Consider the following 16640-nt stretch of genomic DNA (forward strand, 5'->3'; position numbering starts at 1 on the left):
TCTGAAGCTCAGCTCAGCTCTAATATTAAACCGAAAATCAAAATCGAGGAATATGCTCTCCGATCATGGACAGAAAACGATTAACCCATTGACCAATGGGTTTCATAATAAACTCCACGAAAATTATTAATCTTGAAGAATAGTAGCGCAGTTCAGGTGAAGAATATCGTCGTCTTTTGGTTAAGTAACGAAAAAGGATAGGATGGACCTACAAGAGTAATTATTATCAATTCCGCGGTTTAACTAAAGTTTTTCACCTGTTTCAATTGAGGGGGTTAAGTGGGTTAAGTGGATAAATCCGCGGTCACATTGTGAAACTTATATATTTAACATACCGGAACTTTTCCAGAAAAAATTCACATAGTAAATACCATTAAGGGGTGCCTTTTATTTATTAATCTCACCAAGCATTAGCCTTAGCTAAATTTAGAACCGTTTAAATGTTTTCATCGGCTTGGCGCAGCGTGGCTACCAATATAGAAACCCAATTGACTGCCGCCTATTTCCGAGGTTCGTCCAACAAATTGCGATTGCAACTCCGGATTGCGATTCCATCTGGTGCTGGATCAATACGAAGACGATTTCTGGCTGTTCCTCCCGTCTGTCAAAGTCCCGTCAACCGTAATCTATACATACTCGTACATTTAATGTTTAATCTAATCTCTGGGCCCTAAGCTTTTTTGCCATAGTCACTGTGTTTAGTTTTTGTTTTGTTTGCTTGTTGCACCTCTGTTTCCTCTATCCCCGCCATGCCATGTGCTATAACCCATTCTCCGTCTTGTTTCAGTTCAGAAACTGCGTAAAGTTGGTCTTAGAGGCATGCATAGCACATTGGAGGACGTCAAGCTGGAGAGCATGCAGGTGAAAATCCTGCCGGCTCTGCAGGACAATTACATGTACTTGATTGTGGACAATAAGACGCGCGAGGCAGCTGTGGTGGATCCTGTGGACCCCGAACTGGTCATCAAGACCGTCCAAGAGGCGAATGTGACTCTCAGTAAGGTGCTGACCACCCATCATCACTGGGACCATGCCGGTGGCAATGAGAAGCTCGTCAAGTTGTGGGAGAAGGAGTTGGAGGTTTATGGCGGAGACGATAGAATCGGCGCACTGAACAAAATGGTTCGCCAAGATGACAGCTTTACCATTGGCAGTTTGAACGTACGCTGCCTCTCCACTCCATGTCACACTACCGGCCACATTTGCTATCATGTGACCGCTGGCGATGGAAAAGGCGAGGGAGCTGTGTTCACTGGCGACACTCTATTCCAGGGCGGATGTGGCCGCTTCTTCGAGGGAACCCCCGAGGAGATGTACGACGCCCTGTGCACTAAGCTATCGGCTCTGCCGGACACCACCAAGGTCTTTTGTGGCCATGAATACACATTGCAGAACATGAGCTTTGCCCGCCACGTGGAGCCCGATAATGAGAGTATACAGCAACGCATAGAGTGGGCTAAGCTTCGACGTGCGTCTCAGGATCCCACAGTCCCCTCCACCATAGGCGAGGAGAAGATCTGGAATCCGTTTATGCGTGTCCACGAAGCATCTGTCCAGAAGCATGCCGGAGGAGCAACCGATCCCATCGTAACCATGGGAAAGTTGCGCAAGGAGAAAGATAACTTCAAAGCCTAATTGATAAATTTGAAATGTGATTATTGGATTTTTTTTTTGAATAAAATGGTACTGCACAATATACATTTTTCCGGGAGCACGCACCTGCAAGATACAGCTGATGCTAGGCAGAGCAGAGCATGCTGAGGAGCAGCGGGTGTTACGTTTAAACTGAATCTTATGTATTTTTAATACACTTATCTTCTAGCTATTGTGCTATACGTGTACATTATTGCAAGTATGAGATGAGAAGCAGTCTTCGGAGAGAGCGAAAGAGAGCATCCGTCTCGCGCCTGTTGCATGTGAAAGGAGGCACTAGCTTTCGCCATTGGAATACAGAGGATACAGAGAATACAAACTGGAAAAGCCACTATACACCTAAATGGGAAAAAAGTGGACAAGATGTCGGCCAGCGTTCTAATTGGGACTCAGCGGAATGAGTCAAAGGCGAGCAGCGTAGATCTACCAGAAAAGTTCGACGAACAGCAGACTGGCAGTGGTACTCGTCTCCACAGGCACAGGCCTTTTTTATGTTTATATCTAAAAATCTATATATATGCATATCAGTTATAATAAATCAAAGCGGTATCCAAAAAAGCCAATAAACGTAATAGTTTATTTAATTTGAATTCCATTTTGAATAAACCGGGATCATCGCAAACACACAGCTGTTCCCTGTGAAATCGATACACATATCGATTTGCAAATGTCATTTTGACATCCAATTCGCATTCAAACAAAAATGGCGGTAGTCATGTCCCAATGAGATTTAAAAATTGCATTGCTTTTGCCACAGAAATGGATAAAAAAAATCGGAGAAGTTCGGTGAGTTTTGTTGAACTCTTAGTATGTAGTCGAATATTTATCAAAACATTTGAAGCTGCGGCGGCAACCGCCAACCAAAGAAGACGATCAGACAGCGACATCTACAATGCAGAATTCCATGCTAAAGCGTCGTATCAGCTTTAGTGGCAAGAAGTCCGTGAGGTGAGTGCATGCTCTTAATTCGTATAATTTACTGAAACAATACTGTTCTGCTTCACAGGGTGTTCGTGAATACAGAGGAGCCTCACTATTGGGAAAACTCCTACGAATTATCGGATTGCACCAATGGCGAAGACAACAGCAAAGAGCAGGCACCAAAAACCGGCCCTAGCCGGCAAGCGCCGACAGCGGACAAGGAGAATGTGCATATTGACATGACGTTGAATCTGAGGACGAGCATCGATGTGCCCATGTTCCCATGCGAAACGAATCGTAATCGCCCCAATTGTTCGGTGCCCCGCGAGTCACTATTTGCCGAGAGCTTCTCTCTCTCCTCGATTGGACGGGAAAAGCTAAAGGACACGCTGTACAGCCATCGAATTACGGACAAGACCATAGATCTGATGCAGATCACATCCAAAGTTGGGGACGACTGCTCGTTGGATTTGTCCACGCTTAAAAAGGAACATATGAAAGGACAACCAACGACATTTGTGAGTGATTCCTTAATGGACATCACGCCACTGGGATTCGTCGATCCAGTTGCTGCTTCTGTCCCCGTTCCAGTAGAAAAGGATAATGATAATCCTGTACAGAAATCGTTTAAGGAGGTGGAAGAGTGCCGAAAGGACAGCCAGAGGCAGGGAGATATATCCTTTGACTGTGACATTAATGGTTTGTTGTTTCCTCTCTTCATTTGAACTGTTCATAGTAAACTTTCTCCCTCACAGATTTCAGTGCCAGAGACCGAATGCCGTCGAATGGTTCCTCCGATACAGACTCCAACAATAGCACCATCAACTATCTGGGAGACGAGTCTGCTCTCATTCCATTCGACATGATTTCTGGGAATAACATCAGCAAGAAGCTGAACTTTCGTCAGCTGAACGATGACCTGGAAGCGGGAAAGATTAAGGTATTTGCGAACGGCCCCAGGACCCCGACCACCGATCCCAGGGCCAAACAGAAGAAGTTCTGGCATGGACTGGATGAGGATATTGATCAGGACCAGCAACATAAGGACATCAACATAAGGAGCATTAAGCCGCGTGGCCCTTTAAATTTCAGTGTGAATATGACTATGTCCCCCTTGGCACAAGCAACGCCAGTGGCAAGGGTAGTGCCATTGCCGAGGGAAAAGCTGAAGATACCGGATGACAAGCGCAAGTATCGACTCTCGCAGGCGGATGAGGTGATGCTAGACAACACGAACTTCCTGGCACATGCCAAATTGGGTGATGAGACCCAATCCCGGAATAGTTCCAAGATCTTCACGAGGAGAGAGACAACATATGAGAGCTTGGAGCTCGATGTGGGTCTGCCCAACAGGAGCAGCAGCTGCAGCCAGAACTTCCCTCCATCCACCATGCAGGAGGCAGCATCGAAGCACTCCAAGCCCAGACAGACCATTCATCTGCCTGCGAAAATGGAGCAGGATGTGTTTCAGGTGGAACAAGCTGCTACCGCCATCCCTCCAGGGCGCTCCTCCTCCTCCTCTGCCAGACGTACCTTGAACCTGAACGAGTCCATGGACCAAGACATTGTCGAGGAGAAAGCCATAGTCACCCAATCAGAGGTTAACGTCATGCACAAAGGCGCCAAATCGAAACGTAGAGAGACTTTGCTCATGGAGGAAAGCATGGAAGAGGATATTATAAGTCCCCTCAAGGAGCTGCATCTCAAGGCAAGTGCTCCTCCCAAGGAAAAGGAGAAATCTAAGACCCGTCAAACTCTCCACTTGGCGAAACCGTTTGAGGAAGACGAAGCCCTCCCTCGGAATGCTGCAACCACTGTGGCCATAAGGAAAGATAGTAAGCACCTGGCTGAAGCCGTTCAGGAGCATCTACCAATGGCAAATCATAGATACAAAGCTCGGCAGACTATTCTTCAGGCGGAGCCAATAGAGGAGGATGTCACAAGGAAAGATTATGAGCACCTGCCCGAAGCAATTAAGGAGCATCTACCAACGGGAAATCATAGATATAAAGCTAGGCAGACTATTCTTCAGGCGAAGCCAATAGAGGAGGATGTCACTGGCCCTGGGGCCACAAGGAAAGACTATGAGCACCTGCCCGAAGCGGTTCAGAAGCATCTACCAACGGGAAATCATAGATACAAAGCTCGGCAGACTATTCTTCAGGCGGAGCCAATAGAGGAGGATGTCACTGGCCCTGGGGCCACAAGGAAAGATTATGAGCACCTGCCCGAAGCAAGATACAAAGCTAGGCAGACTATTCTTCAGGCGGAGCCAATAGGGAAGGATGTCACTGCCCCTGGAGCCACAAGGAAAGATTATGAGCACCTGCCCGAAGCGGTTCAGAAGCATCTACCAATGGCAAATCATAGATACAAAGCTCGGCAGACTATTCTTCAGGCGGAGCCAATAGAGGAGGATGTCACTGGCCCTGGGGCCACAAGGAAAGATTATGAGCACCTGCCCGAAGCAAGATACAAAGCTAGGCAGACTATTCTTCAGGCGGAGCCAATAGAGGAGGATGTCACTGCCCCTGGAGCCACAAGGAAAGATTATGAGCACCTGCCCGAAGCGGTTCAGAAGCATCTACCAATGGCAAATCATAGATACAAAGCTCGGCAGACTATTCTTCAGGCGGAGCCAATAGAGGAGGATGTCACTGGCCCTGGGGCCACAAGGAAAGATTATGAGCACCTGCCCGAAGCGAGATACAAAGCTAGGCAGACTATTCTTCAGGCGGAGCCAATAGAGGATGATGTCACTGCCCCTGGAGCCACAAGGAAAGATTATGAGCACCTGCCCGAAGCGGTTCAGAAGCATCTACCAATGGCAAATCATAGATACAAAGCTCGGCAGACTATTCTTCAGGCGGAGCCAATAGAGGGGGATGTCACTGGCCCTGGGGCCACAAGGAAAGATTATGAGCACCTGCCCGAAGCAAGATACAAAGCTAGGCAGACTATTCTTCAGGCGGAGCCAATAGAGGAGGATGTCACTGCCCCTGAAGCCACAAGGAAAGATTATGAGCACCTGCCCGAAGCGAGATACAAAGCTAGGCAGACTATTCTTCAGGCGGAGCCAATAGAGGAGGATGTCACTGCCCCTGGAGCCACAAGGAAAGATTATGAGCACCTGCCCGAAGCGGTTCAGAAGCATCTACCAATGGCAAATCATAGATACAAAGCTCGGCAGACTATTCTTCAGGCGGAGCCAATAGAGGAGGATGTCACTGGCCCTGGGGCCACAAGGAAAGATTATGAGCACCTGCCCGAAGCGGTTCAGAAGCATCTACCAATGGCAAATCATAGATACAAAGCTAGGCAGACTATTCTTCAGGCGGAGCCAATAGAGGAGGATGTCACTGCCCCTGAAGCCACAAGGAAAGATTATGAGCACCTGCCCGAAGCGGCTCAGAAGCATCTACCAATGGCAAATCATAGATACAAAGCTCGGCAGACTATTCTTCAGGCGGAGCCAATAGAGGAGGATGTCACTGGCCCTGGGGCCACAAGGAAAGATTATGAGCACCTGCCCGAAGCGGTTCAGAAGCATCTACCAATGGCAAATCATAGATACAAAGCTAGGCAGACTATTCTTCAGGCGGAGCCAGTAGAGGAAGATGTCACAAGGAAAGATTATGAGCACCTGCCCGAAGCAAGATACAAAGCTAGGCAGACTATTCTTCAGGCGGAGCCAATAGAGGAGGATGTCACTGCCCCTGGAGCCACAAGGAAAGATTATGAGCACCTGCCCGAAGCGAGATACAAAGCTAGGCAGACTATTCTTCAGGCGGAGCCAATAGAGGAGGATGTCACTGCCCCTGGAGCCACAAGGAAAGATTATGAGCACCTGCCCGAAGCGGTTCAGAAGCATCTACCAATGGCAAATCATAGATACAAAGCTCGGCAGACTATTCTTCAGGCGGAGCCAATAGAGGAGGATGTCACTGGCCCTGGGGCCACAAGGAAAGATTATGAGCACCTGCCCGAAGCGGTTCAGAAGCATCTACCAATGGCAAATCATAGATACAAAGCTAGGCAGACTATTCTTCAGGCGGAGCCAGTAGAGGAAGATGTCACAAGGAAAGATTATGAGCACCTGCCCGAAGCAATTAAGGAGCATCTACCAACGGGAAATCATAGATACAAAGGTCGGCAGACTATTCTGCAGGCGGAGCCAATAGAGGAGGATGTCACCCCAAGAAAAGATTATGAGCACTTTCCCGAAAAGAAAGATTATAAGCACTTGGCTGAACCCGTTCAGGCGCATCATGTGTCGGACAGTAGATATCGTTCGTCGAAATCTAGGCAAACCCTGCTTATGGCAGAAGCCATCGAGGAGAATCATTCCACTGCATACCATAGTTTAGAACCGAAAATATCTCAGGAAGTCAGGGAAAAATCTGTGGCCTTTGAGCCCATCAATACTCTTCCACTGTCGGAACTCATTGAAGAAAGTAAGGCAGCACTTCGGACGTCTAAAGCCCGCCAAACTCTGCCCTTGGCCGCTCCCATGGATGTAGAGGGGGAGGAGCCCCCGACAGAACCACCTCTCGAGGAGTCTACAAAAGTGGCTCCAAGTCGTGGCTCCCGAGCTCAACAGACGTTGATCATGTCGGAATCTATGGAAGAGCAGGAGGAGGAAGTGGACTTTCACAGTCCCATCCAATCAATAAGAACTCATCCGGAGCTCCTTCCAATCACACCCATGCTGAGACTAAACGGATCAGGGTCAGTTTGTTCCATGGATGAATTTGAACTGTTCGAGGAGGAGAGCAAGCAGGCGGCTACGCCTCGCGGTCCGCTTCAGAAGGCGTCGGTATTGCTGCGGAAAATACGCTCCATGGGTGAGTCCATGAAAATGAGTTTCGAGGAAGATACCTCAGGATGTGGCACTCCTATACGGCACAGTGGAAATGCCAAGCGATTATCGGACCACCTCACGCCTAATCTGCCAGAGGCCAAGAAGCGTAATACCCATCTCCTTGCGGACAGTAAAACGGAGCAGGAGATGGAGATGGACATGAGTGTTTCCATTAAAGAAGTGACGACAGCGGTGGACAAGAACTGTGACCTTATCTTGCGGCCGCAACGCCCCGTATTGGAGCAGAGACCCATCACTATTTCGGATGTGTCCGCCTACTTCCAAGCTCAGCCGTGCAAGGTGAAGAAGAAGCCGGCTGAGAGTAAGACAGAGAAGGAGGACGAGGAGAAGCGCGACACTTGCCCCAGGTATAGTGGAAGCTCCACAGATCGTTCGTTCAAGAGCTACGAACCCACAAACAAGAGATTCATCAATCTATCCGGTGACACGAACTCTTCGACTGCCCTAATGGGTACCATCAATGTCGATGAAATGGAGACTAGTCATATAGATAAAGTTCGGCTCAGTTTGGTCTCCACTCTGGCTGATGAACCGGACACAGATGAGGAAGCACCAGTTGAAGGCGCAGCGGCACTGGCCAAACAGCCTCAGCCAGAGCCGGAGCCTGAGTCCTGCCAGGAGCAGCAAGCGAGCTCTCGAGTGGTGGCTGCTGGGTCCAGCGCATCCTGTAGGAAGTGCATGAACTGCAGGAGATCCCTGAATGAGACAAGGCTTAGCAACGACTCCTTTGTCCTGCCCTCCCAGCCCCAGTGGGATCTGACGCGGGAAATAGAAATGCTGCGACGCGTAAGAGCGAGGCCCAACCTGGATGATGTGCACAAGTATTGGGAAATGAAAGAGCAGGAGAGGCAGACGATCGCCCTGGAGAAAGAGCTGGACAGCTCCAGCGATGCGTCCGATGAGGAGTTCAGCGAGTGGGACGTGAACGAGGTGATGGCGGGATACAACAGGAAGATGGAAAGGTGAGATCCATTGAAATACTTTTTACAGGCATCCATTTTAACCCGCTCCGCACCCTAGATTCAAGCGCAACCTGGCCGATAAGCCGGACATTTTACAGCAGGCTCTCGTTCGATTTGAACCAGTGGAAACGTTCTTTGATCGCTTGGCTGGCCTGTTGACCGAGCAGCAACCCAACTGGATATTTGACTATCAGCTAAAGATATCGCGCAAATTGATCTTCACCCATCGACTGCTTACCACATTTCGCCTGATTGTTGACTATGAGACAGTGGACGACTTGGAGACTGCTATAAGGGTATGCGCCCTCAACGTGGAGCAGGCCACACTCATTTTCCCACTGCAGAGTTGGACAGCGTTTGAGCATCTGCTTGACTTTCAGCTGCAGCTCAAGATGCCAGTGAGTCACACCGACTCCATTGAGGGGAGCAGCGTGGAGGCATTCGCACAATTTCTGCAACGCACAGATACAATTTGTGTGGACGTACTACGCACATTCCACAAATTGTTGAAGGTTCTTACAACCACAAAGGCGAGTCTTCTGAGGTAAATAAAATATACATGGACAGTCCATGATTTCCTTCCCCCCGTGTGTCTAAAATTACATGCTCTTCTTCTTATTAGGCAGGGGAATCAAATGGTTATAAAAAAGACTGTGCGCAGGCGTATTGAGGTGGATACACGTACGGCAATTGAGAAGACCGATTTCGTAATTGAAGTTGCCAATGTTGAAGGAATTTCGTTCAGAGATATTCTGCACCCAAGAATACATTTCTTCAACGAAAATATTCAGTATCTGCCAGTGGGAGTGGCTTTCTTAGAAGAATTTCTAGATCATCCTGAACAGTATCTCAAAACTTAATAAACCTTAAAGGTATTAGAAACAAAAACATGGTTTGAAAACAAAAAATTTAATATATATTGTTATTTTTTAATTTATTGCTTGTTATCTTTAGCTATCTATTTCATAATTGTTAAAGGTATATTAAAGAACATAGAAACTCAAATCGTGCTCCCCCCATCATTTATTCAACTGCATTGCATTTATGTCCTTGTCACTCATTTCCTTTCAAACTTAGGCGCACAGCTCTACTATCTAGTCAATAATAACGTTAGCCGTTCACCAATGACCTTTCTGTTTTGAACTTCTTTGCTTAAACTTTATTTTAGACACTATCCAAGAAAAAAGAGTGCTTCAAATTAGCCAGTCACGTAGAAAATTTATCAATCAATCGGATAAGAGAAAGGTACGGAAGTCCTAGCTAGCTAGCAATATAAAATCGAAGATCAAAATCGAGGAATATGATTTCTGATCATGGAGAGAGAATGATTAACCCATTGTTGACCAGTTATTTAAATATACGCACGAATTTTATGAAACTTCACGAATTTTAGCGCAATTCAGGTGAAAGATATCGCTGTTTTTTTAAGTTCAGAGGAAAGATGGCATGGATCTACCAAAAAGATGTAAAATCAGTACCATTTACCTCAAATCGTTAAATTGTTTAAATAGAGGGGGGTTCAGTGGCTTAATTTCGTTTTTGTCAGACCGTATATTTTTTCGCTAAGTGCAGGTCACACTGATTTTCTTGCCACCATGTCTAGCTCACACACCTTGCAATTTTTTCATAGTATTATCCAGTATATTTTAGGTCGCGTTATAGGCTCACCCTCTTGTCGAATGCACCAATGTAGAAACCGTGCAGAAATGCCATTTAGAACCATGTCCCAGACCACATCGAATACTAATTCGCGATCACCATCTCGGAAAAAATAATGTTAAAAAGTTGATAACGGAGGCTTTTCACACTGGCGCTTCCATGGGGCTTATATTAAAAACAAACGGGCAAACATTTATGAAACGTACACAAACGCACCACTCCAGGTGTCGCTTTTAGGAATTACATTAAAATGTAGTTAACATGTTTGCAAGCGTGTAGTTATTGTGTAGTTACCATGTAAAGAAATAAATGTAATGGAAATTGTTGTTGACCGTTTTTTCTTAAACCTTCTTTTATAAACAATACAATTAAAATGAAAGCTTAAATTTAAACAGTCTTGTAGGAAATTAATTAAGTAATCGGTTTAAATTATGAGTTCAAAGCTGAGGGTCTTAGCTCGCTAGTAATATTCAACCGAATATCAAAATCGAGGAATATGATGCAACTTGAGTACAAATAATTCGCCAGTATATTCACGGTATATTTTAACATTTGTGACGTAGTTTCGGTATATTTTTGATCGATAAATATGTGGTCACACTGATCCCAACCTTACTTTTTCATTTGGGATCCCCAAAAAGCGATAAAAAATCGCGATTGCTTTAGTAATAGAGCGAACAAATTGTAAGAAAAGACCAAGTGGTTACTAAATAGCAGATTGGCGTTGGAAAATGTCTTGCGCCGCAACTTTGTCTGCGGCTAAAGACACAACAAATGCTGCAAATGCCAGCGGAGCACCAACGTCGGGCACCTCATCGACAGCAGCTGTGGGTGTGGTAGTGAGCAGTGGTGGTGCTGGTAACGTTGCAGCGGTTGCAGGTGGCACGACGGCGTCCACAGCAGCAGCTGGCGGTGGTGCAAGCGCCGGTGCCAGCTCAGCGGCTGCCGTCGCCAGACGCTTCTCCATGGAGGGCGTCGGGGCACGGGTCATTCGCGGTCCGGACTGGAAGTGGAACAAACAGGTGAGGGGAGGGGTCGGGGTCAGGGTCAGGTCGCCCAGCAAACACTCTCAATTGTGTTCAATTGAATTAATTGCACGATCCGCTGCGATCGATGCTCGCTCTGTTTTCGCACAGCCTCAACCACTGTGCGATGACGAGATAATTTTCAACCTGCCAATTCCCCGGGAGATAGCCCCCACCGATAGCCTAGAGGCCTGGAGGCAGGGCGACTAGCGACAAGCGGCTGCCTACCCTAACTGTTAGTTGCGATAATGCACTTCAACTGCAATTTTCGCATCGTAATAGCCGTGGGTTTCGGTTGCAATTAGAGATCGAATCAAATCGAATCGAAAGACTGTGTGACTCATTCTCTTTTTCCCTTTTTTGGTATCTACCCCGATTCTAGGACGGCGGCGAAGGTCACGTTGGCACTGTCCGCAACTTTGAGTCCGCCGAGGAGGTGGTCGTTGTCTGGGACAATGGCACCGCTGCCAACTACCGCTGCGCTGGGGCCTACGATCTGCGTATCCTGGACAGTGCTCCGACCGGCGTGAAGCATGAGGGCACCATGTGCGACACCTGTCGCCAGCAGCCCATCTTCGGCATACGCTGGAAGTGCGCCGAGTGCATCAATTACGACTTGTGCTCGATTTGCTATCACGGCGACAAGCATCATCTGAGGCATCGCTTCTATAGGATTACGACACCGGGCGGGGAGCGCACAATGCTGGAGCCGCGTCGCAAATCGAAGAAGGTGCTGGCCAGGGGCATCTTTCCGGGCGCCCGTGTGGTGCGTGGCGTCGACTGGCAGTGGGAGGACCAGGACGGTGGCGTGGGACGCCGCGGAAAGGTGAATGAGATCCAGGATTGGTCCTCGGCATCGCCCCGATCGGCAGCCTACGTCATCTGGGACAATGGCTCCAAGAATCTCTATCGCGTTGGCTTCGAGGGCATGGCCGACCTGAAGGTCGTCAACGATGCCAAAGGCAGCAATGTCTATCGGGATCACCTGCCGCTGCTGGGGGAGAATGGGCCCGGCAAAGGACCCCACGGCTTCCAGATTGGGGATAAAGTCACTGTGGACTTGGACCTGGAAATTGTCCAGTCCCTGCAGCACGGCCACGGCGGCTGGACAGACGGCATGTTCGAGTGCCTGAGCAATGCCGGCATGGTCGTCGGCATCGACGAGGATCACGACATTGTGGTGGCATACAACTCTGGCAATCGGTGGACCTTCAATCCGGCTGTCCTCACCAAGGTCTCGTCGCCGACCACCGCCCCACCAGAGTTCCAGGTGGGTGACATTGTCAAGATCTGCTCGGATGTGGAGAGTATCAAGATACTTCAACGCGGCCACGGCGAATGGGCCGATGCCATGCAGCTGACCCTCGGCAAGATTGGACGCGTCCAGCAGGTGTACCACGACAATGACCTCAAGGTGGAGGTGGGCAACACATCCTGGACGTACAACCCGCTGGCCGTCTGCAAGGTGGCCTCCTCCACGGCCGACGGCAACTGTGCCCCGGTCATACCCAGTGGCGAGCGGCTTTCGGCCATTCTTAAGAAGCTATTCGAACCGAATATCTCGGGCGATGCCACCGAGGAGTTTGTCAAGGCGGCTGCCAATGGATTTGCGGTGAGTACAGCTAGAGCTAGAGCGCATTTTTTGTTACCCCCAGGCAATCCGAAGCTAATCCTTGCCGATCCTTCAGGCCCGCTGCGAGGAGTACTTGGCTGGAGCTGCTGCTGGACAACAGCCCTCCACATCGAGCGCCTCGCCCAGCGCCGCTGGACCAGATGTGAATGTGAACGGGGTGTTTGCCGGTCACACGGCCCTCCAGGCAGCCAGCCAGAATGGTCATACCGAGGTCATACAAGTGCTCCTTCGTCACGCCGTCGATGTGGAAATCGAGGACAAGGACGGCGACCGGGCCGTCCATCATGCGGCCTTTGGTGATGAGGCGGCTGTTATTGAAATTCTGGCGAAGGCTGGAGCCGATCTGAATGCGCGCAACAAGCGGCGGCAGACCTCCCTCCACATAGCCGTCAACAAGGGGCACTTGAATGTGGTGAAGACGCTCCTTACACTTGGGTGTCATCCGAGTCTGCAGGATTCCGAGGGCGATACGCCGCTGCATGATGCCATCTCAAAGGAGCACGATGAGATGCTATCGCTGCTGCTGGACTTTGGGGCGGACATCACGCTCAACAACAACAATGGCTTCAATGCACTCCACCATGCCGCTCTAAAGGGTAATCCCAGCGCCATGAAGATACTGCTAACCAAAACGAATCGCCCCTGGATTGTGGAGGAGAAGAAGGACGATGGCTATACGGCCCTGCATCTGGCCGCCCTTAACAATCACGTGGAGATCGCCGAGCTGCTTGTGCACATGGGCAAGGCCAACATGGACAGGCAGAATGTAAACCTTCAGACGGCCCTCCATCTGGCCGTGGAGCGGCAGCATGTGCAGATTGTCAAGCTGCTCGTGCAAGATGGCGCCGATCTGAACATACCCGATAAGGATGGGGACACGCCCCTGCACGAGGCACTGCGCCATCACACGCTCTCGCAGCTGAAGCAGCTCCAGGATGTGGAGGGATTCGGCAAGCTTCTAATGGGCCTGCGCAATGCCAACAACAAGAAGGCGTCGGCCTCGATTGCCTGCTTTCTGGCCGCAAATGGAGCAGATCTGACCCTCAAGAATCGCAAACAGCAAACGCCATTAGATCTTTGCCCAGATCCGAATCTCTGCAAGACCCTCGTCAAGTGCTACAACGAGCGCAAGACCGATGACTCGGAGTTGCCCGGAAATGTGGCCGGCACCAGCCTGAATGCCAGAGCCAGGGCAGCAGCTGGTGGTGGTGCCAGCGGCGGTGGTGGAGGCCCCGTGGCTATCATGCATCAATCGTCTTCGGCCAGCCTGCCGCCAGCTCCAGCGGCATCCGCCTCCGCGTCGTCTTCATCGTTCGGCCTGAATGGCCTCAACTCGGACATGAGCCAGTCCCTCCACGTGGAACCCTCGAAGACCGGGGGAACCAGTCTGGAGGAGTGCATGGTCTGCTCAGACGCCAAGCGGGATACGGTCTTCAAGCCCTGCGGCCACGTCAGCTGCTGCGACACGTGTGCCCCCCGCGTGAAGAAGTGCCTCATCTGCCGCGAGACGGTCTCCTCACGCGAGAAGATTGACGAATGCATGGTCTGCTCCGACCGACGGGCGGCCGTCTTCTTCCGCCCCTGCGGCCACATGGTGGCCTGCGAACACTGCAGTGTTCTCATGAAGAAGTGCGTCCTCTGTCGCACCCAAGTGGACGAGATGCTCTCCTTCAGCCTCTGCTGTGGCGGCATTGGGCGGCCAGAGAAGGTCACATCTAACGCCGCAGTCTCTCAGCTCATCTGCCAACTGCCGGAAGTTGGGGAGAAGTTCATGGAGGCATCGGCCATACCATGCGTGAACACCTCTGGCCACAGCGTAGCCATGAACAACACGGTGGTGACGCCTGTGGCAGGCAGCAGCAATCAGTTGAATAGCCAAAACAATCTGCTGGTCGCTGCTGCGGCTGCTTCCTCAAATCTCGCGGCTGCCAGTGGCATGGTGGCCCCATCCAATGTCAACAATTTCCAAATGGACGATGTGCAGAAGCTCAAGCAGCAGCTGCAGGACATCAAGGAGCAGGTGAGAGTCCGGCAAAGCACATCTACGAGTGAGATTACTAATCCTATTGTTTCGTTTGATGTTTTTCAGACCATGTGCCCCGTTTGCTTTGATCGGATCAAGAATATGGTCTTCCTGTGTGGCCATGGCACCTGCCAGATGTGCGGTGACCAAATCGAGGGCTGCCCCATCTGCCGCAAGACGGTGGAGAAACGTATCCTGCTCTTCTGAAGCCGAAGCCCCTTTCCGGTTTCTCTCGTACTATATTCCGCGCACAGGTCTTCAATGGCACAGGATTAATAAGTATTAGGATTATATACCCCTTCCACACACACTCACACATATATATACAACTATATATATATATCTACACAAATATCTCTTCTATATATCGATATCGATCGTCTTATAAAGAAGAAAATATATATTTTTAACAAATATTCCACCAATACGCCGGCCTCAAGCCATGCCTTGTTTAAGCGGAAATACTCTTGCTCTTGCTGCTGGGCTCCTTGTCCATCAGGTCCTTGAGGATGTCCTTCTTGGCCTCGAAGTAGTCGCGGAACCACAGAATGTGATCCTTCTTTTCCTGGGCCGTCACGTAGGGATTCTTGGAGAGACCCACGCAGACGAGCTCCATGAAATGCCGAATGGGTCCCCGGCTGGGACACCACCCCTCCAGATGCTGGTCGAGAAAGATGTGCTCCGAGAAGTCCACATTCACTTCATCCCCCCAATCCTGCTCGTTGTCAATGGGGAAGCGCCAGACCTTGCCCTGCTCCGTCCACAGGACCATCTGCTCGAAGTAGTTTGCCGGCGGATGGGCGGCATGAAGACTGAGCTCGCGCTCGCTCAGCTGCGACCAGGTGGAGAGAATGTCGTCTGAGATCGGCAGGGGTTCCTTGAAGATGCCCAGAGGCTCGCCGCCAAACAGATTGACGCTGCCCGTGAAGGATTCGGCTTCGCGCTTTGTGTGCCTCTGCGGGCGCTGTTGATATCGATCCGAATGCTTCGGGCGCGAGGCCAAGGTGCGTCGCACGTACTCCCCACGCGTCTGCTCCGTCTGCTGCGGCTGCTGGCGACGATCGATTTTCATGCCCACAATAAGTTGGCTGGAAGGAGAGAGAGAGAGAGATAGAGAAAGAGTGAGTAGGAAATAATCTCAATGCGGGTGCATTCCAATCACCTCAGATTAAGCTCCTTCTCTGGGGCACCTCCTCCGCCGGCTGCCGGATCTGCCGTCTGTGCTTCGCCCGACGCCGATGGCGGAGCTTCTGGACCATGGCCCAGCAGTTTGGCCAGTAGCTCGGATTCTGTCTGCTTTTTGTCACTCTCGCTGGTGCCCAGCATGCTGGCAATGTTCTTGGCTGCCGTTAGGACATTTTTTGATGCAGCGTCCTGCTTCAAGGCCTCCTTGCGGCGACGATTGGCATCGCCAGGACGGGGAAAATCTGCAGCCGACATTTGGTCTGTGGCCTGCATGCTGCCAAGCAGGCGATTCAAGCGTTGGGCGGCTGTCTCCTCTGGCTTTTTGGGTACCTTTTTCCTGGGCTTTTCATCGTCAGAGGAGGAGTAGCCGCCGTCGTCGTCTTTGGACTGCGAGGAGGAGTAGCAGTTGACCAATCCCACGTTTTTGTAGACAGCCGGCAGCAAAGACCTAGAGGGAGAACAGAAAAGTTTATAATTCGCAGAAGATGATTAGATCCAAATTAAAGCTTACCGTAAGCTCAATCTCTGTGAGCTGCGTATAGCCAACATTTAAGCCAATTTCTTTGATAACTTAGCTAGAAATTAAAGCAAAAAGTCGCTCGCGTAACAACAATAGCCAAGGGCTGCCGGACCGGGATATATCGGTATGACTATCAGCGCAACGATGATTTTAGCTGCTCGTACGTTTCATTACACT

The 16640-nt window shown here is 50.0% G+C and overlaps 4 protein-coding genes across 30 annotated transcripts; 3 read left to right on the forward strand and 1 right to left on the reverse strand.

Moving 5' to 3' along the window:
- Nucleotides 1-422: 422 nt before the first annotated feature.
- LOC6601858 (hydroxyacylglutathione hydrolase, mitochondrial) lies at nt 423-1698 on the forward strand. 3 transcript variants are annotated; one of them, XM_026993528.1, is made up of 2 exons: nt 423-621; nt 788-1698. In XM_026993528.1, the coding sequence occupies exons 1-2, from the start codon at nt 441-443 to the stop codon at nt 1633-1635; spliced, it is 1029 nt and encodes a 342-aa protein (XP_026849329.1). In that variant the 5' UTR covers nt 423-440; the 3' UTR covers nt 1636-1698. The 3 variants fall into 3 exon arrangements, with proteins under 3 accessions (XP_026849329.1, XP_002026907.1, XP_026849330.1); XM_002026871.2 differs by having other exon boundaries at nt 425-510; XM_026993529.1 differs by having other exon boundaries at nt 493-510; nt 793-1698.
- A 696-nt stretch (nt 1699-2394) lies between these two features.
- LOC6601859 lies at nt 2395-9312 on the forward strand. 25 transcript variants are annotated; one of them, XM_026993569.1, is made up of 8 exons: nt 2395-2439; nt 2495-2601; nt 2660-3273; nt 3330-4507; nt 4625-4650; nt 6202-8418; nt 8477-8962; nt 9041-9312. In XM_026993569.1, exons 1-8 carry the CDS (start codon nt 2413-2415, stop codon nt 9276-9278), a joined length of 4893 nt encoding a protein of 1630 aa, XP_026849370.1. In that variant the 5' UTR covers nt 2395-2412; the 3' UTR covers nt 9279-9312. The 25 variants fall into 25 exon arrangements, with proteins under 25 accessions (XP_026849370.1, XP_026849372.1, XP_026849373.1 ...); XM_026993571.1 differs by lacking the exon at nt 4625-4650 and adding an exon at nt 4859-4889 and having other exon boundaries at nt 6207-8418; XM_026993572.1 differs by lacking the exon at nt 4625-4650 and adding an exon at nt 5561-5591 and having other exon boundaries at nt 6207-8418.
- A 1483-nt stretch (nt 9313-10795) lies between these two features.
- LOC6601860 (E3 ubiquitin-protein ligase mind-bomb) lies at nt 10796-15014 on the forward strand. Its single transcript, XM_026993520.1, has 4 exons — nt 10796-11099; nt 11485-12714; nt 12791-14755; nt 14825-15014. The coding sequence occupies exons 1-4, from the start codon at nt 10809-10811 to the stop codon at nt 14963-14965; spliced, it is 3627 nt and encodes a 1208-aa protein (XP_026849321.1). The 5' UTR covers nt 10796-10808; the 3' UTR covers nt 14966-15014.
- An 86-nt stretch (nt 15015-15100) lies between these two features.
- Nucleotides 15101-16535, reverse strand: LOC6601861 (28S ribosomal protein S31, mitochondrial). Its single transcript, XM_002026874.2, has 3 exons — nt 16455-16535; nt 15921-16391; nt 15101-15846 (listed from the first exon to the last, which is right to left on the reverse strand). Exons 1-3 carry the CDS (start codon nt 16490-16492, stop codon nt 15210-15212), a joined length of 1146 nt encoding a protein of 381 aa, XP_002026910.1. The 5' UTR covers nt 16493-16535; the 3' UTR covers nt 15101-15209.
- Between the last annotated feature and the right edge of the window lie 105 nt (nt 16536-16640).

Source organism: Drosophila persimilis, unplaced genomic scaffold (assembly GCF_003286085.1).
Source record: "Drosophila persimilis strain 14011-0111.01,24,50 unplaced genomic scaffold, DperRS2 tig00000856-arrow-arrow-pilon, whole genome shotgun sequence".
In the NCBI taxonomy this organism is placed as follows: Eukaryota; Metazoa; Arthropoda; class Insecta; order Diptera; family Drosophilidae; genus Drosophila; species Drosophila persimilis.